The sequence below is a fragment of the Labrus bergylta genome, chromosome 23, assembly GCF_963930695.1.
Source record: "Labrus bergylta chromosome 23, fLabBer1.1, whole genome shotgun sequence".
NCBI lineage: Eukaryota > Metazoa > Chordata > Actinopteri > Labriformes > Labridae > Labrus > Labrus bergylta.
In genome coordinates, this window is record NC_089217.1 from 3,419,229 (window position 1) to 3,446,624 (window position 27,396).

Genomic DNA, 27,396 nt, shown 5'->3' on the forward strand with positions numbered 1-27,396 from the left:
GGGCCTGTTCCTTTAAGAGCCCTTTCTTTGCACAAAAGGCATAGAGGCCTCTATGCATTAGAGTTGAAATAATGTGCAGTTTGGTACACAGTTAAATATTCTTTATTATGTACGTGTACAGTTTTCTAGTCTCTTTTTTAAGTTTTTTTGTTTTGTTTGAATGATTAAAGTCTTGCATTGACGCCTGTTCAAAGTTAAGGCGATTTCATTGACCGAAGAAAATAAAATCCTGGCTATTTACTAAAGTTATACAGTATTTAATGTTTTAATCTCGTGTAATAAACTGTTTGAAACCAGAAGATGCTACTTGTGAATAACATATTTTGAATTTAAATCAAATTCATCATCATTTATAATAATGATTTATCCCTGGACGAGGTTATGCTGAGTTCAGTGCTTAAATAGTGTACTCAAGAAAGATTAAAACACAATAATTAAAACTGTAGTAGAGCAGACCATCCGCTAAAGGAGACCGACAGACGGAGGCTGTAGTGTGCACACTCCGCCAGAAGGGGGCGCTGTGTAAAAACATGACGACTCCTCGGGGGTCGCAGGTTTCTACTTCCTGTTCGGCGGTAAAGCGTGTTTGCTGGTTGACGAAGTACAAACGTTTTTGGCGAAAGAAAAATACTCCACTAAATAATTTGTAGACCTTATTAACTACCACAGAAATGGTGAGTATGTTTTGTTTGTGTTTGCTTTCTTTTAATTTGATGTTTTGTTTGAATGTTTTCATGAATGTGCAGAGATAGAAGCGCGTTTTGTTAGTTAGCTTTAGCTTCGTTAGCTTCTCATTCATCGTTAAAAGGTGAATGAATGAATCTCTCACATGCACGCAAACAGAAGAATATGAAACATTTACTCGGTTAAATAAAATGCAGCTTTATGCTTGATATATTTTCCATTACATTCAGGATTTAAGTAATGTCTCTCTTGGATTGTTTCCGTTTTCTAAAGAGAAAAGTCCCAACAAACTACTTAAAAACTTCTTAATTCACAACAGTAAACATATTATACAATATATGGTTTTATATTTAATATAGTAAACGTTACACAAACCTCGAGATTTATTTTTGCCTCTTTAAATATTTGAATTTATTTTTATTTTATTTTATTTACCATTTTGTTTTGTACCTTTTGCACAACTTAGAATTTATTACTGTAAATATTATTTATCTTATTTTATTTAATCTATTTTACCTTATTTTATTTTATCTATTTTACCTTATTTTATTTTATCTTATTTTACCGTATTTTATTTTATCTATTTTATTTTTTACCTTGTTTTATTTTACCTTATTTTATCTATTTTACCTTATTTTATTTTATCTATTTTACCTTATTTTATTTTACCTTATTTTATTTTATCTTATTTTACTTTATTTTATTTTACCTTATTTTTATTTTATCTTATTTTACTTTATTTTATTTTACCTTATTTTTATTTTATCTTATTTTGGTTGTATTGCACTGTGGGACAGAGACAAACGCAATTTCGATTCCACTGTATGTCTGGCATATTTTGAAATTGACAATAAAGTTAACTTTGACTTGACATCCTTCATGGACAACATCATTTAAAAAAAGAAAGAAAACAAAGCAGTTCGTTGTTCATTGAAACATAAACATGTTGCAGCTATACGGTTCTGATTCAGTCACTTAAAGCGACAACACGCAGACATATTTGTGTTTTGTTTGTACAGTGTCTCCTTTTATAGTAAAAAAAAACTTTTTCTACACCTTTTTTTCCCTCTTTTTGTTTCTACTTTTACTTTATTTGTCACACTTTTTATGCCAATTATGGGTTATAAATAAAAACTTTGAACAAGTCAAAAATATCATCTAAATGTTTGTCATTTCTGTATATACACATGAAGCCTTGAATCAAAAACTGGTTTATATGTCTGTGTGTATGTGTGAGTAATAACCGGCCTCACCTTTCTTTCCAAACAGAGTTTACCTCTGAACCCGAAGCCGTTCCTGAACGGCCTGACGGGCAAACCAGTGATGGTGAAGCTGAAGTGGGGTATGGAGTATAAGGGCTACCTGGTGTCTGTTGATGGCTACATGAACATGCAGGTAAGAGCTCACACCTGTATTTTAGGTGTTTTTTTTCCTACACCCCTCCCGTCCTTGCGATCCTTGCTTGCACAAAAGTCTTTTGGGACATTGTTTGGCATCATAAAATCTGTTGAATTATGTTTTTCACTGTTGGCAGTCCAATTAGAAATTCTTTAAGGAGCTTTCCAACAATAACATGATGGGTTCATGAATAAATATTTTACTGAAACCACCAAAATACAAACCAGTAGAACCTTTCTGCACCAACTCAGGAAGAATCCTGCCTTCTCGTATGACAACGTACACTTGTGCAAAACTTAAATCCAAAGTGATTGTTGCAGTGATTCAAGATATGTATCGACTGATACGGGTTATGAGAGATACAGATCATTTAATCGTCCATTTGAGCAATTTACATAGAAGCCTCTCTTACCCTCAAGTTTGCATAAAAAAGTTTTTCTTTTCAAAGTACAAAAAACTGTAATTATGAGTTTTTGGTATTTCTCCATTTAAAAAAAAAAAAAGTGAAATTTGTGATTCATTATTCCATCTCACAGTTTCCAGCCTCTCCTCTAATGCAGTATATGTTGTGCAGAAATCTTTTCATCTTATGTTTCATAATAAAATGACTTTATTATCCAGAGTTGTCTTGCTGAAATCAGTCCAAACTAGAATCCTTCTATGGGATTATTTGATGTGGGTAGCCTCTTGACCTTTTTTTTTATATTCCCATGTTTTCCCGACAGCTGGCCAACACAGAAGAGTTTGTGGACGGAGCGTTGGCGGGTCATCTTGGTGAAGTGCTTATCAGGTTTGTATTTATAAACATCTAAATCTAACTAACTGTATGAAGTCTTTGTTGGTAATTTGCCGTATTATTCCAGTTTATCCAATTGATCCAGTTTAACCAGGGCGGTGGTCTGTAGGGATAAGAGTTGGGTAAAGTCCCAGTGCAGACCAAAAGTCTGAAAATGCCCAAAGTCAGGGGCGCTCGCTTTGTGCATCCCCCTCACTCTGACATCTCTCCATAAGTGCATGTCCATATGAGCGTTTTTTTGCATGTGTGTGTGTAGCATGTCTCAATATCTGAGAAATAAAATTGAATATGTGGGTTAATGGGTTATTATGGGTTAATATGAGAATATCTTCTTTTTAACCAAACTAAAATACAGATGTTTTTACAGAGTGGTCATGTGAACACACATCAGCGACCTTCAGAATCCTAAACTACCATAACTAACCTGTGTTAATAATTCACAGTTTTAAACAAATCAATAGTGGAGGCAGAAGAGCGCCGCATGTATTCGACCCTTTCTGTTTCTGTCTCTGACGTGTTGTGTTTGATACCCACAGGTGCAATAACGTTTTGTACATCAGAGGTGTAGAAGAAGAGGAAGAGGACGGAGAGATGAGGGAGTGAAGTCGGAGAAGAGGACTCGTCCCCGGTCTTCTGTCTGAGTGTGATTGTACGTTGTAGTTGAGCTGATGTGTGTTTGTGTTTTCACCATGTGAAACAGATGAATGCTTCGGGTTTCTTTTCTTTTTCTTTTTTTTTCAAGCAGTTTTGAAAATAACTTTTTTTTTTTACTGTATGTGAGACCAATTTTATGTTGTGACGTTGTGATACAGACACAATAAATGATTCCCCCTCCTTTCTTAAACGTTGTGTCGTTTTGTATTTTTTATCTTACATCAGTGTTTGGTTAAAAAGTCTGTGATGTCCGTGGAAGAAGCTCCGCCCCCCTCTCTGCACTTTAAACTCTGCCCCCCATGACAAATATTTACCCTTGCTCCTGCACTAGTTGAAGCTCAGTCACTGTGATGAGTGTCTGCGCTCTGGATGAATCAAACATGTCGAGTAATTACAAACTGCTGGTGAAGAACGCCAAGCAGGTGGTTCTGATCTGCAACAACGGAGAGAAATACCTGACCAAACACGGGATGCAAAACCTTTGTGTGATTGAAAATGGGAGCGTGGTGATAGGAAGGTAAGTTTAATTATTGTGTTTCATGAAAGTGGTGGTGATGAGGCTTAAGAGTTAACTGTGCACTCTGGTAGTCGATATAAAAACAAGTGAAGAATGAAATTTGACTCCTCAGATGTTTCTGCATTTTATATCTGTGCACTGAATGTCAGCAGGTTTTAAAAAAATAATAATTTTCGTCTTGACTTGTTAGAATGAAACATAAGGAATGAACTCTAAAGTGGCAAAAGACTCGTCTAAAATGCAATCTGGCGCCCCCTACTGGCTGCAGGAGTTCATTACACCAGATACAATATTAACGAGAACTTAGGCATCTTTTCTGATAGTGTGTATATTATTTATAGAACTTTTTTTGAGTTTGGCAAACAATATTGCTTACGTTGATAAAATATATTTAAAAAAATGTTGGTTTAATACTTGCAGAGGTGGAAGAACTAATACCACACAGTAAAATATTTTGATACAACTGCATTAAAACCATTCTTGGATAAACATATTTTAAAGTTCTAAACTAAATATTTCACTATGTTTTAGGCATATACTACAAAATATGTTTTTGGATTAATATCACTCCTTCAGCATTTTAAATCCTACTTTTAAATTTGTAATCCTTTAAATGCAAGGGAGGATTCTTTATGTAATTTAGCATAAAAATAATTTTGTCGATGCATAATGCAACACAATCCTTCAGTTTATAAGAGGAACATTTTAAATCAAGATAATTCTTTCCTGCAGGCCGGGCTTCAGAAATGATAATCTGAAAAGTAACTGAAGCTGTCAAACATGCAGAGTGAAAGAGTAAATTGTTATATTTGTAGAAGTAGTTGCAATAATTGTAACTAATCTAGTCCAGTGCTAATATGTGGAATATATATTTTATTTATGTACCTTTAGTCATTGTACATAGTTATATTCCACCTCTGAATGTTGGGAGTTTTTCTTGACTGGTTCTCTCTTCTATCAGATTATACTACAAAATAACATTTGTGTTTAAAAATCGTCTTTCTTTGTCGCTTTTAAAAAACTTCTCAGGCTCTACCATCATAAGTTCAACATGCACTCTTTCCAGCTAAACTTTGGGGTCATTCCATGCTCAACATCATAACCTTAAAGTGACTCATTTCCTCCTGCAGCGATGGTCTGATCAAAGCTGTGGGTCCTGCTGAAACCATCAGATCTCAGTTTGCTGAGTCATCCTTTGAGAAAGTGATCGATGCTGCAGGAATGTGTGTCTTACCTGGTGAGTATGAGTTACTATTTGTATTGTTATAAATGGAGTTTTATGGGCTATATAACATCCTAATCTCTGTGATTATCATTTCTACAACCTTCTTGTTTCAGGGCTCGTTGACGCTCACACACATCCAGTCTGGGCTGGAGACAGAGTGCATGAATTCTCAATGAAGGTCAGAATGTTTTGTCCATTTATTTCAACCTCGGCTGTAACAAAAACTAATGATTGCCTGAATGTTACCTTCTGCAGCTGGCCGGTGCCTCCTACATGGATGTGCACCGGGCGGGCGGAGGGATCCACTTCACAGTGGAGCACACTCGAGCGGCGGGGTCCTTGGAGCTGCTGGCGTCTCTCAGCAGCCGGCTGGTCAGGATGCAGCGAGCGGGGACCACCCTGGTGGAGTGTAAGAGCGGCTACGGCCTGGAGCTGCACACCGAACTCAAGATGCTGGAGGTGATCGAGGAGGCCCGGCGCTCCCTGCCCATCAACATCTCCTCCACCTACTGCGGAGCCCACGCAGTGCCCAAGTACGGAGCATCCTCAGCCACACCACATTAAAAAAATAAAAAAAAAAAGTTCTTTATTTTAGTTTCCTTTTCCTTTTTTAGAGGGAAGACGGTCGCAGAGGCCACGGACGACATCCTGCAGGTTCAGCTGCCTCGGCTGAAGGAGAAGATTTCCTCAGGGAGCCTCAGAGTCGACAACATCGACGTGTTCTGCGAGCGCGGAGTGTTTGACCTCGGCTCCACTCGCTCCATCCTGCAGGCGGGCAAAGACATGGGCCTCAACATCAACTTCCACGGAGACGAGCTGCATCCCATGAACTCTGCTCAGGTAGCTCTCGCTGCTGATGCTGTTTACATCGATATTAAATTGATCTTGTTAACATCAGTGTGTGTGTGCGTCAGCTGGGTGCAGAGCTCGGAGCGTTGGCCATCAGTCACCTGGAGGAGGTCACCGATGAGGGTATCGCTGCCATGGCAACGTCGAAAACTGCTGCTGTACTTCTGCCTACTACGGCTTACATCCTCAGGTGCTGTGACTTCACGGCTTCAGTGTAACTAAGTACATGTTCATCAATAAGTCTTTAAGTGGAAACGTGTGTGTGTGTGTGTGTGTGTGTGTGTGTGTGTGTGTGTGTGTGTGTGTGTGTGTGTGTGTGTGTGTGTGTGTGTGTGTGTGTGTGTGTGTGTGTGTGTGTGTTCAGGCTGCCTCAGCCTCGGGCCAGAGACATGTTGGATGCTGGAGTGGTCGTTGCTCTCGGCAGCGACTTCAACCCTAACGCCTACTGCTGCTCCATGGTGAGAACCGAGGGGTGAAGACATGACGGTTAAAAGTCTGTTTCTAACACGGCTCACACGTGTTTCTCTTCCCTCAGCCAATCGTCATGCACCTCGCCTGTGTCAATATGAAAATGTCCATGCCTGAAGCTTTGGGTGCTGCCACCATCAACGCAGCGTACGCCCTCGGGTGCTCCCACACGCACGGCTCCCTGGAGGTCAACAAGCACGGAGACCTGCTCCTCCTCAACACCACACGGTGAAAACACGGCAACTAACATGGATTTGTGTATTTAGGCCTATTCACTGCCCAGTTGGTTTTTAGTTTCACCTCTTAACACGCTTCATCCTTCAGCTTCTTTCAACAGCTGTCTGACATCGTCCTTCTCTCTTCTCCTTCTTCTACAGCTATTTAACTTGTGTTCATGTCCCAACTTATGGAGTCATGAAGTAGTGACCAGATGAGTCAAAGTGGCCGGGCCCCATATTTATATTAACTTTTTAATATCTTGTGTTTGGCACCAGAGATTTGATAATTGTATCAGGAGTCAGGATGACCTTATGTGGCTGTATCTCTTAACATGTCATGATAAATCCTCTCCTTTCACTTCAGCAGCTCAGCTCACCAAAGTTGACTTACAAACGTTCTTACAGCAGCATCCATCGGCTTAACACACTTTAGTGAATGTTTTGTAACGACATGTCTCGGGTATTTACTTGAAATACTTCCTCATGTTAAAGATCCCCTCTCCTCCATGTTTTATTTCAGGTGGGAGCATCTGATCTACCAGCTGGGAGGACATCAGGAGCTGATCCGCTACGTCGTCATTAAAGGCAGCGTGGTGGTTGATAATGACAAAACTCTGGGTTTATAACCACAAATGTGTCCTCTGATGACTGAAGGTAATAAACTAAATACTAACAGTCAGCTACAGAATGTATTCAGATTTGATTCAAGGGGAAACATCGACTTTGTTTGACATCAGACTTTTAAACCTATAACACAACGACAAAAATACAAATCCAAGGGACAAGATATTTGATCATTTCTCCGATTTCACCACCTCATTAAAATGAAAATAACTCTGAGCAAGAGTATCACACACCTTGGTGATACTGAAACCTTAAGAGAGAGTACCTTCATCTCTCTGCTCAACTTATTGCTGCTATATCAAAAAGTAATTTCTCCCTTGTTTTCTGTATTTCTGCAAAGCTAAGCTAACAAACGCCTGGTTATTTCTTAAAGTCTTTGTAAGCCGTACTGTCCAGATAAATCAGAGCTCCTCTTTCTCTGGAAGAAGGAATTCTCTTTCACCAGATAAACTCACTCAGTTACTTTGTGATAAACGCAGACAAGAAACTCATCTTCCACACTTCAAGTGATTGAACAGTTTACTGATTCTGATGAAGTGAAGCTCACCCCATTTCTATCATGAGAAACCAAAGAGCGCATGTTTGACTGTCAGGGTGAAAGCAGATAACTAATCCATGGAGTCAAGAAACCAACAGTATTGAGGTCAATCAGTGGGTACTGATCAGCCTGAAACAGAACGATCACGTGTGAAGAGTGCTTTTATTGAACATTTTAGTACACAGAGCTTCTTTTTATCTAATCGTTTATATATTTCTCCACAGGCTTCACATCAAATCCTACAACTCACAAATATGTATCATAAAAACATGCAGTACAGTGTGATTTTATACGCTAAACATAAAGTAGTACAAATGCTTATTCACATCAATAACTGGGTGGTTAAGTGAAGATGAAAAGTTGCAGTGGCAAACAGAAATCAGTATCGTATTGTTCCTATAAACAAAAGGTGAGAGAGTAACAGACTGTGAACGAGGGCAGAGGGCGATTTAAAAAAAAAAACCCGATCAGGCTTCATACTTTTTCCCCGCTCTGTGGATCTGTTGGTAAAGCGTCATTGAGAAAGCCATGCCAAGAAGCTGAAAGAAAAACAAAACAAAAAAAAGGAAAGTTAAAAAAATGAACAGATGAGCCGTGTTTTTAGATCAAGAGAGATGAACGCCAAGAGGAGTTTTTGCATACCTGTATGACCAACACGCACATGGCGATGGTTCCCAGAAGGTGTTTGTTGTCATCCAGCCACTCCTCCACCTTCTCATAGCAACCCTGAAAACACACACACACACAGTAATTACCATGAGGTATCCAGTTTAAGGGTGAGATAATAACACGACTCTGTAGGTTAGGATATAAAGTAACCACGGCAACAGGCTGATTTCCCTATCACTCATGTTTCCCTATGTTAACAATAAATAAAAAAACATGAAAACGTCACAGCTTGATGTTTTTTTTCTTTGACTCGTGTCTCTTCTTGTGATTACATGTGTTTACACTCAGGAATGCAGAAAGTGAAAAAAGGTGAAACGTCTGTCACAAAGCTGGCAAGAAGAGCTGCATCCTTAGCTCTGAAAAGCTAGCAGACAATTAGCTTTATTTATCACAAAATCTGGGGGAAAAAGGAGCAGAAAAATGCTACATAAGCACTTTTTTAACATGTTTGAAGATGAAGCCGTTTGTTTCTGCTAGTAATTTAAAAGGTGAGCTCATCATCTCATAATTTCCTGCAAATTCAAGGACTCACCCAAAGTCTGTACTAACATAGAATCTAACTGGACGTTCAATGGAGTATAAAGACTTGAAATCCACACTGACCCGTGTCCAGAAGACATTGGAGGAGTTGCGTCCACAGCCCTGATAAAACTGCTGACAGCAGCGGTCAGGAACCACGTTTCCATGCAGGGCGCTGTACCAGTCGTTGTGGTTTGTCACTCCACAGCATCGCCACTGGAGGAGACATCAGACATGACACAGATTTAAAATCCTGGAGGAAATCCTAGTCCCAGGTTGTTCTTAAACTAACAGTACACTAAGAGTTACACAACAAAGCATCATATGATGGTTCTTGTGATGGTCTGGTTCTATATGTCTGTTGGGTATCGTGCACTTTGGGTTCTTTTCTGTTGAATTGTATTGAATTATTTTTAGTATTTTGCATTTGTTATGTTCTTCCTGTTGTTAATGTTCTTCTGTGTTTGGTTTAGTTTGTTTTTGCTGTTTGTCAAAGCACTTTGTAAACCTGTGTTTTTAAAAGGTGCTATATAAAAAGTTATTATTATTATTATCAAATATAAGTGACATAGAAAACTTGAATGCAAAGAAACAGTGCCTATAAAAACAGGAAGTGTCTGATTTTGCAAATAAAAATGCACAAAAACGTTCTTAAAGTGTAAGTGTCCATGTCTGCTATAACGTACCTCTCCCTGTATGGTGTTCCATGCGTCCTTCAGGCCGGCGTTGTTTTCTGTGTTGTACAGAACCAGACCTTCTTTCAGGTCCCGTCTGGCATTTTCGCCCACCTGAGCCGACACGGGTGAAGAGGTTAAACAAAAGGAGGCAAAGACACGTCTAACCTGAAGCAGGAGAGAGGATCTAAGAGGAATCTGGATTTATTTTCTCTGACACCCTCGTCTCACCTTGTCAGTGTAGACAAAGAACAGGATGAGGAGGATGAGTTCAGCCAAGAGGATGGTCAACAGAACGATGAAAAACTGAAGAAAATAACCACAAAAAAAAAAGAGAAAGTGTTCGATTCAACATGAGCAGAAAAATACAGAACAGACTTGTGTTGTTTCTGGAGTCAATGCATAACAATATTAATGGCCTTCATAGTTAAAAATACACAAAATTTCAGATTTAAATCATGAAAAATGAACACAGGGTACGGTGGTGACCTCTGACCTTTCCCATAAATACAGCAGAATATAACCTGCAGTTATGTTTCAATAAATACAGAGCAAAATACCTGAACACAACAGGACGACAATAGTAATATAGAACACACTGAAACAAAATACATAGAACTGCTAGAGTGATGCATTATGGGTAATGTAGTGCACTCACACTCAGCAGCAGGCACTTGTTCTCCTTAATGGCACCCAGGCAGCCGAGGAAACCCGTCACCATGACGACCGTGCCGAGCGTGATGATGAGGTTGGCGGCGGAGAGTGACGGGAAGGAGGGCGACAGGGTGGCAAAGCTGCCCTGAGACACCGACAGCCACACGCCCACGCCCAACAGTCCACACCCGCCCAGCTGAAAACACACACAGGAAACTCAGAAACTTCCTGCTGATTTCACGATATGACACTTTGATCTGCTAACGACGACTGAACGTGTGAATCAGGGTTGAATTTAAAAGAAGATTTTCTGATTCGGTGTGTGGAATAGTTACCCAGAAGAGCAGGTTGAAGAGGAAGAGCATGTATTTCACACAGCAGATGCAACCGCGAGCCATGACTGAATCTACAGACACTGCAAATAAAACAAAACACAATTCAATATTAATAAAATATTACTCAAGTTACATAAAAATACATCTACATCAAAGTTGAGTATTCTGTTATATTTAAAACTTTAAAATACTCAAGTGCTTTAAATTATGGGAGCTGATTTTACTGTAAAAGTATTAACATGTTTGTGTGTATAACATCAGCTTTATGTACACTTAGAGCGCTAATAAATTATTTTCATTTCCTTGATTGAAAGAGTTAATGTTTGGTCTATCAAATATCAGAAAACATATTGTATAAGTTATTCCTTAAAATGTCATGTTTTGCCCAAAAATGTTTACTCTTTCCACAAGTGGAAGTGTAGATACCGTGTCATTTTCTATTATTGTATTTTTTTATTTAACTGATGTAAATATGTTTGATTTTTAACTTCTATTTTTATTTTTAATAATTATATTCCTGTTTCCTGTTTTTGTGAGCTGCTGTAATGCAAAAATTTCCCCCATGGGGGATCAATAAAGTTTATCTTTATCTTTTCACAGATCATACTTCTACTACTGGAGGCCTAATACATCAAGAACACACACTGTATTTATCTGGTTTGATTTTCTGTATTTTTCATTTCACAGTAAAAAAATAAAAGTGCAATGTGAGTTTTTTTCTGAATACGATGCAGCCCTAACCTGTAGGCAAAAGTTAGTTTTCTGCAGCTATAAAGAATAAAAGTCATACTGTTGTTATCAAACTCATCGTTTCCTGTTACAACACAACATCCGTCAACATTTTGCTGTGCATGACTCAGGCTTCAACAACAAGGAGACAAACTTACCACTTCAACAGACAGTAGAATAACTAGGGAAGCTCGTGTGGTGTAACCTGTAACACATAACATTTAAATGTAAATGATATACTATATCACAGAACCTGAGTTCCCCCCTGGAACTCACTCCCAACACACATTCAACACTGCACCGACCCTCCTACTTTCAAATCACTGATCAAAACTCACCTCTTCAAACAAGCTTTTAATGTATGATTGGGATGTATTTCCTGTTTTCTTTTAACTTTATTGTTGTTATCTTTATGATTTGTGTGTAATGTTGCAATGTCTGTTAGTCTGTCCTTACCGTGCTGTTCTTTCTGTTTTTAACTATTTGTACAGTGTCTTGTAAAAGTGCTTATAAATAAAATGTATTATTATTATTTATACTACAAGTTGAAACTGAAATGAAAGCAGAAAACAGCCCTGTACTCTTCATGAACTTCTGCAGAGAAACCTCATCACTGTCATTCAAATCAAAAGGCAAACAACTGGCAAATGACTCCCAAATGTTTAAGGAAATAAGCAATTGCAGATGTTGCCAACTACATCCAGTAAATCTTATTACATTACAACATCGCATAAAGTGAAGTGTTTGATGTGGCCAGTTTTTGAATTTCCCCAGTAGATCACAAAACACACACACAACCGGACAATTCACTCTGACTCTGTGCAGTAATAATGTTATATTATGTTTATCAATCCACTTTGTGCAATAACATGTTACACTTTATGTGCATGTCTGTGTTACACTGAATACTACGGACTACACTTGTGTCAAATAGCTGAACTATTTTTTATTTTTTAAATCTATTCTTTAGTATCTATTTTCTTGTACATTCTTAACTTTTATTTTTATATTTAAATTGTACTGTGTTCACTTTTTGTTTGCAATCTTTGCTGCTGTAACACTGTAAATTTCCCCATTGTGGGATAAATAAAGGATTATCTTATCTTACCTGTATTACACATTAAAGAGTGATTTGTTTGTATTTTTTTTAAACCATCTCTTTATTGTCTTTTATAGTAAAGCATAAACAGTGTACAGCAAAACAGTACGAAAACTAAAAAAGAGGAAATAAAAGTAAAGGAAAAAAATAAATAATAATAATAATAATAATAAAAACAAACACAGTCAGATCTGTTCATCAGTCCAAACCTCATTTTGTATGTCATTACAATTTGTTTGTATTTAACGGAGAACATATTAAATATTTTATTGTTGTTTTAAGACAGAAACGTACTCTTTGTGGACTCGACGTGACGTCACTAAACTTCAGCTGTTTAACAGAAGTTTGTGTAAATAACGGTCAACAAAGAGAAGCCGCGTCATCACTAAATGAGCGAATCCTGCACCTTTTCCGTGTTTAGAAAACAGAAAACAAGTTAAATATCAAGATTATCCGAACAAACCACTCGGGCCGTGATTGTTTTCATGTCCATGCTCTCGGAAATGCGGATAAAAAAAAAAAAAAAAAGGGGGGATAGTTTCCTACCGTCGGCTATGACCTGGAGCTCATCTCCCCGGTAACGTGTCGAGTTTCAGCCGCAGGACGTTTCACATACCGACCGGTTCTGCTTACTTTTTTTAAAGCAGCACCCGGTGTGAAAACACAAAACCGACAAACTGAAGTCTGCTTTGAAGTTGTGTCGATGGTTGGAGAACAGGAGGAGGAGGAGATCTTCTTTAAAGAGGGCGGAGCACAGTGGAGGACTGACCCCGGGATGGAGGCGTGACTCCCGGGGCTGGGAAAGAGAGAGAGAGAGAGGGGACCGACCGGGCGTTGATCCTGCTGGTTGTTTTCCCCCCCAGTGGTCAAACTGCGGTACTGCAACTAAAAAGTCCAGAATACAAATTCCCACAGAAACTCAGAAAGTATGATAAGAGGAAATATTCTTTTAATCAAAAGTAAAAGGACATAAACCACACTTTGAAAAAAAATCAATTAAAAGTAGTTGAAATTATTTTTTTCTCAGATTGGAAAAAAGTTGTTTCTACAATTTTACAAATATTTTATCATCACATTTTCAGTTACTCATGCAAGAAAGTAAAAACAGGACTGAAAATACAGAATTTATGATTTAATCTGCTTATTACAGCTATTCACTGCTCCTACTTCACCGACTTCTCCTCATTAATTTAACCGTCTCTCTCTCTCTCTCTGTTAGTATGTGTTCATCTGAGCATCCATCGATCGGACTGAGAGGAGTTCAGCGGCACGGTCTCGCTGCTATCCCCATCCCCGTGCTGAAAGAGTTGTGGATCGGCAGATGTTTCACTACACACAAAAAAAAAAAAACGTACATTTGACAGTTGGAGACACCTGAAGAAGTGTTTCCTGGTCCATCATTTTGTTTTCTGACTTAAAATCTCAACAATTATTGAAAACATTTGGCACAGACATTCCCTGTAGTCATCTCCTGACACGTGTGTCTGATCAAAAACGTTCTGCTCGTCAGGCTCGCTATGGACAGCCATTACGTTTGAGAGGACAGGTCATTAACTTCTACGTTGCCTAATATTGAATGTAAAGTGTTTGTTAATGTTAGCCTTTTTGTTAGAATTAACGCTGCTGTTGAGTTCGGATCAAATTGCCATCAGTCACACACATCTTGTTAGCGATGGCCCGCAGTTTCCCCAGCAGCGAGGGTTTCTGGGTGTAAACCACGTCGTCTTCAGGCTCCTCCCCCTCAGCCAGAGCACAGCTGTCTGCAGCCGGCAGCTCACACTCTTTGTTGGCAGACATCACCAGACGAGAGTACTTGTATTCCAGCCTGAACACACAAACCACAGACGCAGATACATCATGACACGACAACGTCCAACGTGCAGCAAATACCAATTTTTTTGAACCGACATGCTGTGACCACATTCATGACGTCTCCTGTTGAATGTTAGTTCATCACAACAGCAGAAAAAGAAGAACAAAAAAGTCATTCTGTTGCAGAAAATTGTGTTTTCTTAAAGTTTCATGACTTGTGGAATTCTTTTTATTTCTTCAGTGATTTAGAAAATTAGAAACGTATCTAGGTTAACTTCAGTTTTAAGACTGAGGACTTTTTCTGGTTTGAATGACGTGAACACCAAAAAAACAAACAAACAAACAATCTCTAGTAAAGAACAATATACCCATGGTGTACTTCTTTAGTCTCTGCTTCCACACACTAACAAAAGCTGATGTCTCCACCTTTAATAACACCTCAAGCTGATCCTAATGAGCACGTTGGCCCTGCCTGAGATAGTTTGCAGTGTCAGATAAGCAGGCGTCTCTGACCTCTTGTTTTTCTTCCAGAAATAGCAGGTGAGAGAGATGAGCAGCACGGCCACGAAGGCTCCGCCGCCGACCCCGACCTTCAGCCACAGAGCGACGGCCTCACACGGAGACGAGCTTCTGGAGGGTAAGGAGACGCCTTTGGTGCACAGCCTGGGCTCATTCCACACATACAGAGTTTCCTAGAAGAAAGAAAGAAAGACAGAGAATTCACACAGTCTTTACTTTATTGGTCATATTGATTCACTGTGTGTGTGTGTGTGTGTGTGTGTGTGTGTGTGTGTTACCTGTGCGCCTCCCTTGCACGCTCCCTCTATCTTGTGGTAGTCTTCCTCAGAGCAGCGTGGACAGGCGCTCGCGCTCTCCCACAGGAAGTGAAATGTGCATCCATCACATGTTCCTGCAGGACAGGAGCTGCAACAGAAACAAACCCATCATCTCACAGATTATGTTTCTAATAAAGTTTCCTTTACATTTTGATATCAAACATTATTGGCATATTTTTACCTTCTCTTGACATCTTTGAAACCCGGTGTATATTTTCATTATTTTTATGAAATTGGTTGTAACATGTTCACACTCTCTATCGCTCTCCCTTCCAACAAATGAATAACCAGTAACATTCTAGTTGTGCATGGCTGTAAAGATTAAACATCTAGTATCACCGACCTGGGCACAGAGACTTCTCCTCGTTCAGACTTCTCGGGGTTACAGCGCACAGTGATGACTGAGCTGCGACCCTGATCACACGAGGCTGTCGGCTGCTTTGACCTTAAAAGAAAAGAGAAACGGTCACGGTCAAGGTTTAAGTACGACAAAACTCACACACACTCTGTCTTTCATGTTGTACCTGTAGAAGAAGTTGATGTCTGGAACGTCCTTTAAGCTTTCAGGGAAGAAATCTGGTTTGGCGTTCACACCGTCCAGCACAGTGTCCACTGTCGCCCCTGGAAACGGGAAAAAAAACCAAACGTTAGCGGCTAATGGTCAGAGAGACGCGAGCTGCTGTTGAACAAGAATCTTACCAATGAACGTTTCTGCAAGGCTGATGGACTGGGAGGAAATGGCCATCCTGAAGCCCCGCCCATCCGCTGGGATGATTGTTGATTGACAGATGAAACTGTCAACCAAGGTGACGAATCGAGCCGAGTCGCTCTGATCGTCCTTGTTGGCCACGTCGGTGACGTTATCTGTGCAGACAGCAGCTCGATTCCCCTGCAGCAACACATGGAAATTATCTGTCACTTCACAACACCTTCAATCCAACACATTTACCCTGAAACTTTCTGGAAATTCTCCTGGGAATTTTCCCAAGAATATCTGGAATTTGAAGTGACTTTACAGAGAAATTTCCTCACAAATTTTGAACATTCTCACAGGTTTTTTCCCTCCAAACTTTCACAGGAACATCCTCTGGAATTTCACAAAAATTTCCCCAGAAATTTCAGGATCTTTTTCAGGGATTTTCCTAGGAATCTTTCCCTGGCATTTTCAGGAATTTATCTGGGTTTCGAAAATTTTTACCCGAAATTTAAGGGATCTTTTCATGGTATTTTTTGTAAATTTCCATGTGGATTTTTAAGAAACCAGGAATTATTGTGGGAATTTTCAGAAACAAAAAAATAATTCAGAATCTTTCCTGGGAATTTTTCTTGAATTTCAGAAACATTGCCGTCTGGATTTTTTTCAGGAATTTTCCTGCGAATTCTAAATAATTTTTCCAAGGACTCTTCAGAAATGCGCCCAGTAATTTTCAGAAAAAATCTCTAGAAGTTTTGGTAATGTTCCCTGAAATATTTGAAAAAACTAGCCATACATTTTTAAAGAAAATATCTATTCAAAGGTTTAGAAACATGGTTTTGTATGCATTAAATGTGATTTTAAAGGTCCCATATTCTGCTTTTTCTGGTTTTATATGCCCTTTAGTGTGTTTTCCAAGTGTCCTGTGCATGTTTAGGAACATCTATGTGCAAAAATTCAAAGTCTGCGGAAACACAGCTTCTCCTATGTCCTCCTGTTAGCTGTAGCATTAGCTGCATGTAACGCTCGGTTCTAGCCCCCCTCGATAAAAATTTGTCAGTGTGATGTCTTGTCAGTGTGAGATCACTGATCTAAGCCCATTGGCTCGTTGTGGCAAGCCCAGCAGCTCATGTTGTATGCCCATTAAGGCCGTCCAATCAGATCAGACTTGGCACACGTGGGGACTCTGAACGTGGGCACTTCAGAGCCTTTACATACTTTAGTAGGTACATAGATTAAATATATGAACCCCAAAAAGGGCAGAATATGACCTCTTTAAAGAGTATACTGTTTCTACAGATGTTACAATATGAAGTACGTGTGACTCACCTCATGGCCACACAGGCTGATGTTGAAGAGGTGAAGGTATTTGGTCCCTTTAGAGGTGAAACTCGGCCCGATGATCACAGAGGCCACGTCACGCAGGGGGCTAAGGTCAAAGGTCAGCGTCCGGTTGTTCTCTGTGTGTGAGAAGGAGCAGTCGCTATAGCAACGAGAGTGTTCCTGAAAGAAGAACAAAAACATGAACTCTGAATAAATAACAAAGAAGATGTACAAAGGACAATACTTTATAATACTGAAGAAAAATGATATATGCAGGAGAGAAAAAAAATGGGGGAGGTCCTCTCACCTTGTTGCTGATACTTCCCGGTCCACAGGCGACACACGCGTCCTGGCCGTAGGTGTGGCGTCCTGCCAGGTGCGTGTTTGGCGGACACTCCTGACACCGGTTGGTTTCTCTGTGGATGTAGAAACCAGCAGGGCAGGGAACGCAGGAGGAGCCGGCCTGCTGGGAGTTCTGAGAGATCAGAGCGCAGGCCCGGCACGATGACGCCACGCCGTCCAGGACGTTTGTGACGGTGATGGAGTACAGCTTCACCATGTCGCTCACATAACGACGCACCTGTGAACAGACAGTGTTAATGACTTAATGTATGTTTTTAAAGGTTGGATTCATCGTGTTTACTTACATCCAGGGCGTGGTTAGTCCTCTGAAAGGCCCACGTGTATGTGACAGAGGCGTTCCTGGTCATGCTGTGAGAGTACGACTGTTTCCCCTTACTGCCCTCCCAGGACTCCACCACTGTGGTGCTCTTCCTGTTCACATCCTGCAGGGGGCGATAGAGTGAAACAGACAGGGTTGGACTACTAGACAGAAATTTTAGACCACAGCTTCTCCTCTTTTTGAAATATTTGTCACCTAATTACTCCAAACATGCAAAAATCAACACACCGTCATGAAGTAGAGCTCACAGTCGGCCGAGCAGATCGTCTCAAACACAAAGGTTATCTGGCCAAACTCGCTGCCTGTCATCCCTGAGAGCGAGGCTGGGACCCTGCCGGAAAAAAAACAAACACAACACTTTTATAATAAACATGTTCACTGTGCTGTCAGAGAAACACAGTTAACACCTCCTTCTTCTTCTTCTTCTTCTTCCACACTTACTTGAAGCCGGGCACGTGCAGGCTGAGGATGAGATAGTCGTTGTCTGAACTGCCCGCTCCGCTGCGAATGTGGTCCCCCGCCACCTCCCACCCTGACGAACCAAAGACATCATCGTTTTTACTGCACTGTCCAAAATGAGTTCAAACTAAATCAAAACCTGAGAATTTGAAATCAAGAGGAGCACCGTTCAACACGTCTGAGTCACTCTGTGGTATAATCCAACGGTTACATGGCCTATTTCTTTATGGATATATAAAATGTGTATGTAAAAGCAATGTGTATACTGTCTGCACGGTGTGACATGGATGTGTTGAAATGTGTTTCTCTGGGTGGATGTTCTGTTCAGATGTTTCTAATGCAGTAACAGTGGGATGTTCTTTTTTGCTTTGGGACAATAAAATCCATACACTATCATTTTTAGTGCTGTCAAAATGTCCTTCCAGCCCCCCCCCCCCCCCCTCTCCCTCTCCCCTTATTGGTTTGATGGCGCTCACCGTTCATGTCGTCACAGTTGCCGTTGCCCACGTTAAAACAAGAAGTCTTCATGTTGGAGGGCAGCACGTTCCACCATTTGTACTCGTAACCTAACACTGGCTCCGTACCTGCAGGGCACTGAGTGCACACTGGTGGAAAACATTCAAACACACACACACACACACACACACACACAGACACACACAGACACACACACACACACACACACACACACACACACACACACACACACACACACACACACAAGCTTCATTTAGACGATCACAATAATGTTGATAAAAGAATGTGTTTGCAAAAGGAACCATGTTTTCAGGAGTGGATTATCCTGCTGGCTCTCCTCTTTCAAAATCCTTAGGACAAACATGGCAGCTCATTTGACCAATCGGAGAGCTTTTATTGTCACACATAACGTCTATGAATGAGAAGATACTGGGGAGGGAGTGTCACAGGATGTCAAGGCTTTGTGTGTCACAGAATAGATTTGTATGATTTGCACAGTGTGAATATGAATCAGTAGAAACAAATCAAGGTGTTGAGTTGATTTCTCTTGAATAAAAACAGATTCAAAAAGCTCCTTTTGTATCAATACAGCGACAGAGTTTACTCAGGTGTGAGCGGGGTTTACCGTAGGTGCCGTCTGAGTGGGTTCCAGGTGGGCAGGGCAAACAGGTGGAGTCGTCGCTGTTGTAGTAGCCGGGGTTGCAGGGAGGGCAGGGCTCCCTCCGTCCCGTCGCGGGAAGCTCCACCGCCCCCGTGACGTTCTCCACGCAGATTTTCGGCTCCACCCAACGATACAACACCTGAGTCTGGAAAACAACATGTTTATGTAAGTAATCCAACAAGAGAGCTTTATGTTGCTCACATTAGAGACTCCTGGGCGGTATGCAATTCATAATGAAGCAATCATCAGTCTAACTCTGGGTTTATAGAAATACAAATCAGAACAGACCGAGGTCGTCAAGAAGGTTGACTTCGGATCAGATGACATGCAAAGTGCACACAAAGCTCTTCTTTGTTTTCCTTCTTGTGTGACTTCTCTGGTTTCATGTGAATGTCCTGACAGAGCTGACAGCACATCTAATAATCAATGAAAAATGACTGCAGAAAAACACTTTGAAGCAAGCTGGAGCTTCCTGTAGAGATGAGCAGTAGGCTGGTTTACACTCTGATTGAGAGACGTGCTTCTCTTCTCACACATAAAGGCCAGAAATACACACATGCACAAACAGGACGTGTGGACATGCATGAGTGGAGAGATGTCAGAGTGGGAACCTCTCCAGCTACCAGACCAACATCCAAATTTTGGTCTGCATCGATGTTTTTCAACCTACGACTATCCGATCCTCAACCCAAGTCCCTTCACTGAGCTGCATTCACACCCCATCAGAAAGAGAACTGTGATATAAAAACGTCGAGGGTGTGTGTATGAATGAGTGGAGTGTAGATGCTGCAGACCTTCCCCTCGCTGTCGCAGGCCGCGTGGATCTGAAAGTAATCCTCCTCTGAGCACGGCGGCCTCGGCTTACACTCCGCCCACCCCTCCTCTGAGAGAGAGAGGAGAGATCGTTTTAAATCAATTTATTATGGAACTATGGAGGTGACTACTTTTGAGGTTTAATGTTGTTGTTGTTTGCAGGACACATACGTGAGTAGTGGTGTTCGGGGCAGGGTGTACAGGAGGACGCGTCCTTTATGGAGAAGGTGTTGCTGGGACAGGGCTGACAGGATGAAGAGCCGGGGCTTGAGCTGAACCAGCCGGGCCGACACGGGAAACACTCGGACGTGTAGGCAACACCTGTATACCATTAAATAACAGAAACACAAACTATTAAAGGGTGATTCTTAAAGGCTTTATATGTGATTTTTTGATCCAGCAGATGTCGCCCTTGAGCACCAGCATGAAACCAAAACAACTCGCTCAATAATATGGAGACCATCATCATTAAGTTAGTAGGTATTCATGAAAGAGCTGGGTCTTTAGCTTTTTCTTAAAGGTGCAGAGGGACTCTGCAGATCGAATGGAGTTTGGAAGTTCATTCCACCACCGGGGGGCGACAGAGGAGAAGAGTCTAGTCAGAGACTTAGGACCCTGTTGTGAAGGTTGGATCAGACGCCTTTCATTGGCAGAGCGTAGTGGGCAGGAGGACAATGCTATGCTAGTAGTGGCTAATTGTTTTCAGCTGCTAACGTTAACGGCAGAGATAATGAGGGGAATACAGAAGTCTGATAACGGTCTTGATTTAAAATCCAGAGTCCGCCCAGTCTCAGACCGAGACAAGAACAAAATAACATGCTTTCGAATTTGAGACAAGACCAAGACCTTCAAAAAGTGGTCCAAAGACAACGCTACAAAACTAGACAGACCAAAACAAACAATATATGAAGTTTACAGCGAAAGACAAAAAAAGAACAACAGGTATTCACAGTAAACACACTTTAAAGGTTTTTTATGCGATTTTTTGATCCAGCAGATGTCGCCCTTGAGCACCAGCATGAAACCAAAACAACTGGCGCTGCATTGTTGTGTTAGCATGCTAATGCTAGCGATCTTTATTATGCTGGTATCTTCACACTGCATGTAAATTTACCTGAAATGAGCGTGATCTAGAAACACAGTTAAGCAGTGAGTACAGTATGTTATTCTTCTTTTCTCTAGTCCCTCAATTAAACAACTTTTATACACGAGGGGAGGAGTCAGCCGGCCGTCCGGGCGATGTAAACAAAGTGAAGATAGGACTCTGAAAACTCTGAAAACATCACAGACAGTGGGACTCTGGTGTTACACCCATTGTAGACAGTCATGACTCACAGAGTTATTTTCAGAGGATATACTTGATTTCTATTATATTTAAGTGTGAAAAATCACATATAAAGACTTTAACTTAATAATTTGGAGGGTTGGAATGAATCATAAAAAAACACATCTTGTTGAAATGTAAAATAGGATTGTTAAGTTCATGGTTGGGTGTTGGATTGAAGCTGTACCCTCTATCTGGATGTTCTTGAGCAGCACAGGTTTGAACATCTTCCCTCCCACCAGGATGCCGGTCGTTCTCCAGTACAGGATGTTCATCCCCGACTTCAGATTCACCTAAAAAAAAAAAAGAGATCAAGCACTAACAAACAATAAATCTGTCCTACATCACCCAGATAGTTCTACTCACTGTGTGCGTCTCCCATTCTCCATTGTTTGTGACTTTAATCCACTTCTGGTCATCGGTCTGCACCATTTCCTGACACTGCTCGTTTTGGACCTGTTAACACGATGACAAGAGAACAATTAGTCACAAAATAAATGATTATCAAACAACAACTTCTGCTTTTATTTCAACTACCATAAACCTCGACTAAATAATTTCATATTAGTGTGAAACTGTATCAACACTTAGAGAGAAATTAAGGACACAACTTGTCATATTTACACTTAAGTTTTAATCTTTTCTTCAGCTTTCCTGTAATCTTAAATTTATTTGATGGTTTTTGTTACTACCTGCCTGAGGACTTTGGATGAAATATAGCTTTTGTGCTAATTCCCGCATATTTACATGGATGCTGTTTGCTGATATGTTGATTAATGTGCACTTTCCTAATTCAATAAATACTGAATTAACTTCCAAACTCCATGTGATCTGCAGAAAAAAGAGTCTGCTAGGTGAATTGTAGAATTGTAGAATGAATAAATAAAAGTTGGAGTCATTGTGCTTCAATCTGCTTTAAAAGACCTTTAAGAAAGATCCTGGTTGGCTTCTGTTTATAGATCTTATTTTAGTAAGATGTATTCATCAGAATATACTGAATAGTATGAAGCAGGTAGACGTGCTCACATAGAACTCAAAGAAGATGTTGTTGTCTGGATACTGGTAGGTGAAGGAGACAGAGCCTTGTTTCTCCAGGTGGACGGCGTAAACTAAAGAGACGGTGCACTCGTCTCGGTTTGATTCCAGATACACACCCTGCGGCGTCCATGATGAGCTGCAGCACAGACAAAAACACACATCAGCAAAATAAAAAAGGAAGAATCACAGCACCTGTCTCTGGGAATGCTTGTGTGTGTGTGTGTGTGTGTGTGTGTGTGTGTGTGTGTGTGTATCACCTGTTACAGGCCTGAATGTCCTCTCCATTTGGACCAGAATCCAAAAAGCTGGCCATGCTGGTGAAGCCTGCAGGGATGGCGTCCCATTGGTCAAAGCGGAGGCCGCTTCCCAGCGAATAGGAGCCGGCCGCACACGGCGTGCACTTCTGCGTGGTCATCTCTAAATACATCCCAGCTGGACAGGAGAACGCTGTGACACAGAAAAGAACAGTGTTCTACATGCTGCCATGTGAAGACACACACACACACACACACACACACACACACACACACACACACACACACACACACACACACACACACACACACACACTGGCAGCTCTTACAGCAGTCTGTTCCTCTGGTCGGAGCAGGAAGGTCTGAGCAGGAGCCTGGATTCAGAGGGATGGCGACTCTCCATCTCGACCCTGTGCTGTCACACTCGGTGTACTGGAAGTAGTAGTCTGTCTGCAGAAACACACACACACACACACACACACACACACACACAGATTCAACACAGAGCTAACATGCTACACTAGACGTAAACATGCATGCAAATATCAACATGTAAGAACTGTCCTGGAGAGTGTTAGCATCCTGGTGTTAACATTAGCCTACGTCTCTCAAAGCTGGTAACATAGATGTCAAACTTAAAAAACTTAAAAATAATAAAAACAAAAATAATAATAATAATTAATAATAATAATTAAAAAATAAAAAAAATAAAAAATAAATAAATAAATAAATAAATATTTAAAAAAATATGTCAAACTTTTAGTCTTGATACCTATCCAGGACAAATAAAATCTTAATGGACGATGTTTATCACTTAATTATCACAACAAATAGAAACACATACTGCATCCTCAGTCTCCCTGAAACAGCATTAAACACACATGACAGGTTGTCAGCGTGAAGCTGGTTTCACATGGAAAGGAAAGCTGAGCACACAAAAGGGAACATTGGCTCTGACCCCGATCAGCTCGACAAACAAACTGCTGGAACACTAATGGTCCATTAAGAGCACGGCAGCAGGTCATCTGTGCGACCGCTTCTTTCCAAGGACGGCCGATTGTGACGTTATGCTCATCATTGAAATGCACTCATCATTCAGAGGAACATTTTGTCCAAAGGGACACATAATGAGACGCTTTTTCAGATTCAGATGGCATCGTTGAGAGCGAGTGATGACAAATACAGTGAAAGTACGATTAAAAAAAAAAAAAACCTTGTTAAACGAATACATTAGAGACGATTGATTTGCTGGCTCTGACTTTTAATGTGTGCCTGGATTGTTTTTGCATTAATAATATATTCTACTCTCTAATATATTTTTGGTTTTAGGCACTTCCTGTACTTCTTTTTGCCCTTTCATTACATTACAAAGCATTGAATAATTATTTTTTTAAACTGTGATAATGAGAAAATGTGCAGGATTATTTCAGTTTTGCAGCTTTTTGACACATCAGGAATACGTATTTTGATTCTTTTAAGAAAACTGGTGTCTAATTACAATTTATATTTACTGTAGTTGTGGAATAATCTTACATAATTGGGTTGTAAGGAAAGATTGGCACCACTGTTGGATATGAAGCTAAGCCCTGCAGCAATTTAGCTTAGCATAAAGATTAGAAACAGGTAGAGAAAGCCTGTGTCAAGATAACTTTAGCAATATTTGTCAGCCAGGAGATTTAAAACAGTTAATTAATGTCTTCTACACTCAGTTTTTCCTACTTCTATCTCAGTCTAAACTTACTTTATACTTTATGCAAGTCTTGCAGAATTGAGTTAATTAAAAAAAAGGTCACTGCATGTTTTCTTTGAAAGCATCTTCCGAGGAATCCAAAGCCTCGCTCTGGCAGGTCTCCATCTCCTCCCCCGAACCTGCTGTTCATCTGGGCAGACTTTACTGTGCAGCCGAGCGCTGACATCTAAGAAGCAGCGAATTAAACAGGAACAATCACAGAAACGACCTGAGCTGTGTGTACAGAGGAATCAATCAGGGATGGAGAGAGATGGTTTGGGATGCAGTGTGTGTGTGTGTGTGTTTGTGTGCGGTACATAGATAAGCTTTTCCTCTCTCAAATTACTAATCACCTCTGCAACAATAAAAGTCCATGCGCACTGCCCTCCCCCCAACAAGCCGACCTCTTCATTAACATGTAAGCATGGCAACCTGCTCTGAGATTCACCTGCTGGCTCCTGTCTGTAAATAGACAAATAACCGGGCTGATGCCTGGCGCTCTGATTTGTTGATCGAGGAAAAGGGGACTGTGATAAAATAAAATAAAAAGTACAGGTGCCAATCCGTTCCTCTGGTCTCCAGGGTGACTCATGCTGGTTGTCATGGACTGATGAGAAGAGAGGAGACGGGGGGAGGGGGGGGGAGGGGGGGGGGGTTACGATTCAGCCGTCCTCTGGAGGAGATTGTAAATAAAGTGGTTGAATGAGAAGATCTTTACAACGCTCATGACCGCCCAATCATTGGTAACGCAGACTTCTCAGTCATTTAGGATGACTCATTAATGTTCTGAATGAACGTTGTGTCTTGCAGAGGGTTACAGGTGTTCAGATTGAGCAGGTGTGACCAGGATGTATTATCGACCATCTGAACCAGAACAACTGATTTAAGGGGACTGACAGCGTGGTCTGATACATCCCTTAACATCCTCACACTTTCCCCTCAAGGAGAACTTTAAGTGGCTGAATTGACTTTCTTTAAAACAAACATTTTTCAGCCTTGATGAATGTTAGGTTTCAGGCTGCTCATCCAGAGGCTGGACTCCTCACAGCCCGGGGTTCTCTCTCCTCCTCCTCAGCGGGTCACTGTGGCCCCGTCTGGCCGGCAGGTGGCTGCCCAGAGGAGGGATGGAGGCCAGCAGACAGCGTCATCTTGTTATGGAGCGTGTTTATAGTCGGCATGAACCGCATTTTTAAGCCGATCAGTGGCATCAAGAGGAGCGCGTGTTCTCGCATTCAAACCAATAATAAACACTGGAGAACGACTCTTACACGTTTTCATTGTTCCCACAGAGAAGCGTTTGTGGATGTTTTTTTTTTTTTTCTTCTGGCCATTTTTCTTCACTTGGATCAAAGAGGCAATAAACAAAAACAATCTAAGAGAAATAACAGTGAGGATCCTGATTTTGGCATCCTCATGTGCACACCAGAGTCCTGAAATAGAATCATGATATTAAAGGAGAATTGTCTAATAATGAGTGTTTTTTTTCTTTTTTTAAAAGCGCTCACCTCGTCGCACGGCCGCAGCTCTCTGACTGATGATGATGATGATGATGAGTGAGCGGTGATGAAGAGTAAAAGGCAGCGGGGGAACCAGGAGGCCCACGCCTGCTCCCGCATCCTCAGCTCGGATCACAAACAGCCGGCTGTCCGCTGCCTGGAGCCTCCAACATGAACCTGAGTATCTGCTGATGTCCCTGTCACTGATGTCGCCTGCCTGCCTGCATGTCTTTTATTAACCCCCCACCGTCAATTCACAAACGATACTTCCGGTTCTTCCTTTCAAAATAAAAGTCCTGTCATCCTAAGTATAAACTGAAAATGTAATAATTGCAATGAACAGCTCATACAATTTAAAGTGCTATTATTCCTTAATAAATATTTTATTGTATTTGTACACACTGATGAAGCATCTGTTTAAGGTTACAAATCAAGGAGTATTAGCAAAGTCAAGTAATTTCAAAAGTACAACACAAAATCTTTCAAATTAGTATTTTATGAGTTTCTTTAATTCATATATAGCAGAAGTGTCAGCTTGGAATTTGCTACAAGGCACTTTAAAAATCAAGACACTGGTATCTTATGGCCATTTTAGATCTGTAATTAATAACTCCTTTACTTCTGATTGCACATGTTTTAATTTATTTTCTTTTTTATTACTTTTTATTATCTGTTTGTTGTTTTTTAACTGATTTTGTTTATCTTTGATGTGTATATGTTTATATATATATATATATATGTGTGTGTGTGTGTATGTATACAGTATATGCATATGCTTATGTGTGTATGTGTACATATATGTATATGTATGTTTGTTATTTTTTCATTGTTTATCCTGCTCGGCGTCATTGTAAATGAGGGCTATGCTCTCAATGATTTTGGAGTGTAAATAAAGACAGAATTTAGATAAAATAGTTCAAACTTTCCCTGCATTAGCTGTTTTTGGAGAACTCTGTCATTGAAGGGATGAATAATAGGCCTGCAGACAGATGACTGTGTCTTCAACATGCTTTTATTTTGAACGCACCGCTCCCTCAGTATTCTATAAATCTTGTTGGCTCCTTTACTTCTCTCAGTGCTGAGCTTTCACTCAGACAGTGACGCCACCAGAGTGATAACACGTTATCTGGATTGACAGCTGATGATGG

General features: G+C 40.6%; 4 protein-coding genes across 4 annotated transcripts; 2 read left to right on the plus strand and 2 right to left on the minus strand.

Annotated features, from left to right (window-relative positions):
* The first annotated feature begins 521 nt into the window (after positions 1-521).
* On the plus strand, positions 522-3,722 carry snrpf (small nuclear ribonucleoprotein polypeptide F). The gene is made up of 4 exons (XM_020646597.3): positions 522-674; positions 1,954-2,079; positions 2,808-2,872; positions 3,415-3,722. The coding sequence occupies exons 1-4, from the start codon at positions 672-674 to the stop codon at positions 3,479-3,481; spliced, it is 261 nt and encodes an 86-aa protein (XP_020502253.1). The 5' UTR covers positions 522-671; the 3' UTR covers positions 3,482-3,722.
* A 129-nt stretch (positions 3,723-3,851) lies between these two features.
* Positions 3,852-8,865, plus strand: amdhd1 (amidohydrolase domain containing 1). Its single transcript, XM_020646574.3, has 9 exons — positions 3,852-4,049; positions 5,180-5,286; positions 5,388-5,452; positions 5,530-5,807; positions 5,889-6,114; positions 6,189-6,313; positions 6,488-6,581; positions 6,659-6,819; positions 7,330-8,865. The coding sequence occupies exons 1-9, from the start codon at positions 3,883-3,885 to the stop codon at positions 7,433-7,435; spliced, it is 1,329 nt and encodes a 442-aa protein (XP_020502230.3). The 5' UTR covers positions 3,852-3,882; the 3' UTR covers positions 7,436-8,865.
* Positions 8,119-13,433, minus strand: LOC109993584 (tetraspanin-9). The gene is made up of 9 exons (XM_020646575.3): positions 13,197-13,433; positions 11,710-11,756; positions 10,823-10,902; positions 10,492-10,683; positions 10,065-10,139; positions 9,846-9,947; positions 9,244-9,375; positions 8,614-8,697; positions 8,119-8,510 (listed from the first exon to the last, which is right to left on the minus strand). The coding sequence occupies exons 3-9, from the start codon at positions 10,883-10,885 to the stop codon at positions 8,439-8,441; spliced, it is 720 nt and encodes a 239-aa protein (XP_020502231.1). The 5' UTR covers positions 10,886-10,902; positions 11,710-11,756; positions 13,197-13,433; the 3' UTR covers positions 8,119-8,438.
* A 144-nt stretch (positions 13,434-13,577) lies between these two features.
* On the minus strand, positions 13,578-26,501 carry LOC109993582 (endosome/lysosome-associated apoptosis and autophagy regulator family member 2-like). The gene is made up of 22 exons (XM_020646573.3): positions 26,258-26,501; positions 23,353-23,473; positions 23,027-23,216; positions 22,758-22,905; positions 22,098-22,187; positions 21,919-22,024; positions 20,579-20,728; positions 20,389-20,477; positions 19,559-19,739; positions 18,933-19,061; positions 18,439-18,529; positions 18,226-18,328; positions 17,963-18,100; positions 17,623-17,895; positions 17,322-17,495; positions 15,998-16,187; positions 15,823-15,919; positions 15,642-15,743; positions 15,260-15,386; positions 14,976-15,154; positions 14,311-14,475; positions 13,578-13,979 (listed from the first exon to the last, which is right to left on the minus strand). Exons 1-22 carry the CDS (start codon positions 26,366-26,368, stop codon positions 13,877-13,879), a joined length of 3,057 nt encoding a protein of 1,018 aa, XP_020502229.3. The 5' UTR covers positions 26,369-26,501; the 3' UTR covers positions 13,578-13,876.
* Positions 26,502-27,396: the final 895 nt, after the last annotated feature.

Bases quoted from the DNA above. Each gene is read 5' to 3' on its own strand.
- LOC109993584 (XM_020646575.3), bottom strand. From the start codon at position 10,885: ATGGCTCGCGGTTGCATCTGCTGTGTGAAATACATGCTCTTCCTCTTC. The intron at 9,948-10,064 runs GTGAGACGAGGG...GTGTCGGCTCAG, and splicing joins TCTTTGTCTACACTGACAAG to GTGGGCGAAAATGCCAGACG. The intron at 8,698-9,243 runs GTCAGTGTGGAT...GTGTGTTTTCAG, and splicing joins CCAATGTCTTCTGGACACGG to GGTTGCTATGAGAAGGTGGA.
- amdhd1 (XM_020646574.3), top strand. From the start codon at position 3,883: ATGAGTGTCTGCGCTCTGGATGAATCAAACATGTCGAGTAATTACAAA. The intron at 4,050-5,179 runs GTAAGTTTAATT...TTCCTCCTGCAG, and splicing joins GGGAGCGTGGTGATAGGAAG to CGATGGTCTGATCAAAGCTG. The intron at 5,287-5,387 runs GTGAGTATGAGT...TTCTTGTTTCAG, and splicing joins AGGAATGTGTGTCTTACCTG to GGCTCGTTGACGCTCACACA.
- snrpf (XM_020646597.3), top strand. The intron at 2,080-2,807 runs GTAAGAGCTCAC...TTTTCCCGACAG, and splicing joins ATGGCTACATGAACATGCAG to CTGGCCAACACAGAAGAGTT. The intron at 2,873-3,414 runs GTTTGTATTTAT...TGATACCCACAG, and splicing joins CTTGGTGAAGTGCTTATCAG to GTGCAATAACGTTTTGTACA.
- LOC109993582 (XM_020646573.3), bottom strand. From the start codon at position 26,368: ATGCGGGAGCAGGCGTGGGCCTCCTGGTTCCCCCGCTGCCTTTTACTC. The intron at 22,906-23,026 runs GTGATACACACA...TCTGTGCTGCAG, and splicing joins GACATTCAGGCCTGTAACAG to CTCATCATGGACGCCGCAGG. The intron at 20,478-20,578 runs GTATGTGTCCTG...TCTCTCTCTCAG, and splicing joins CCCCGAACACCACTACTCAC to AGGAGGGGTGGGCGGAGTGT.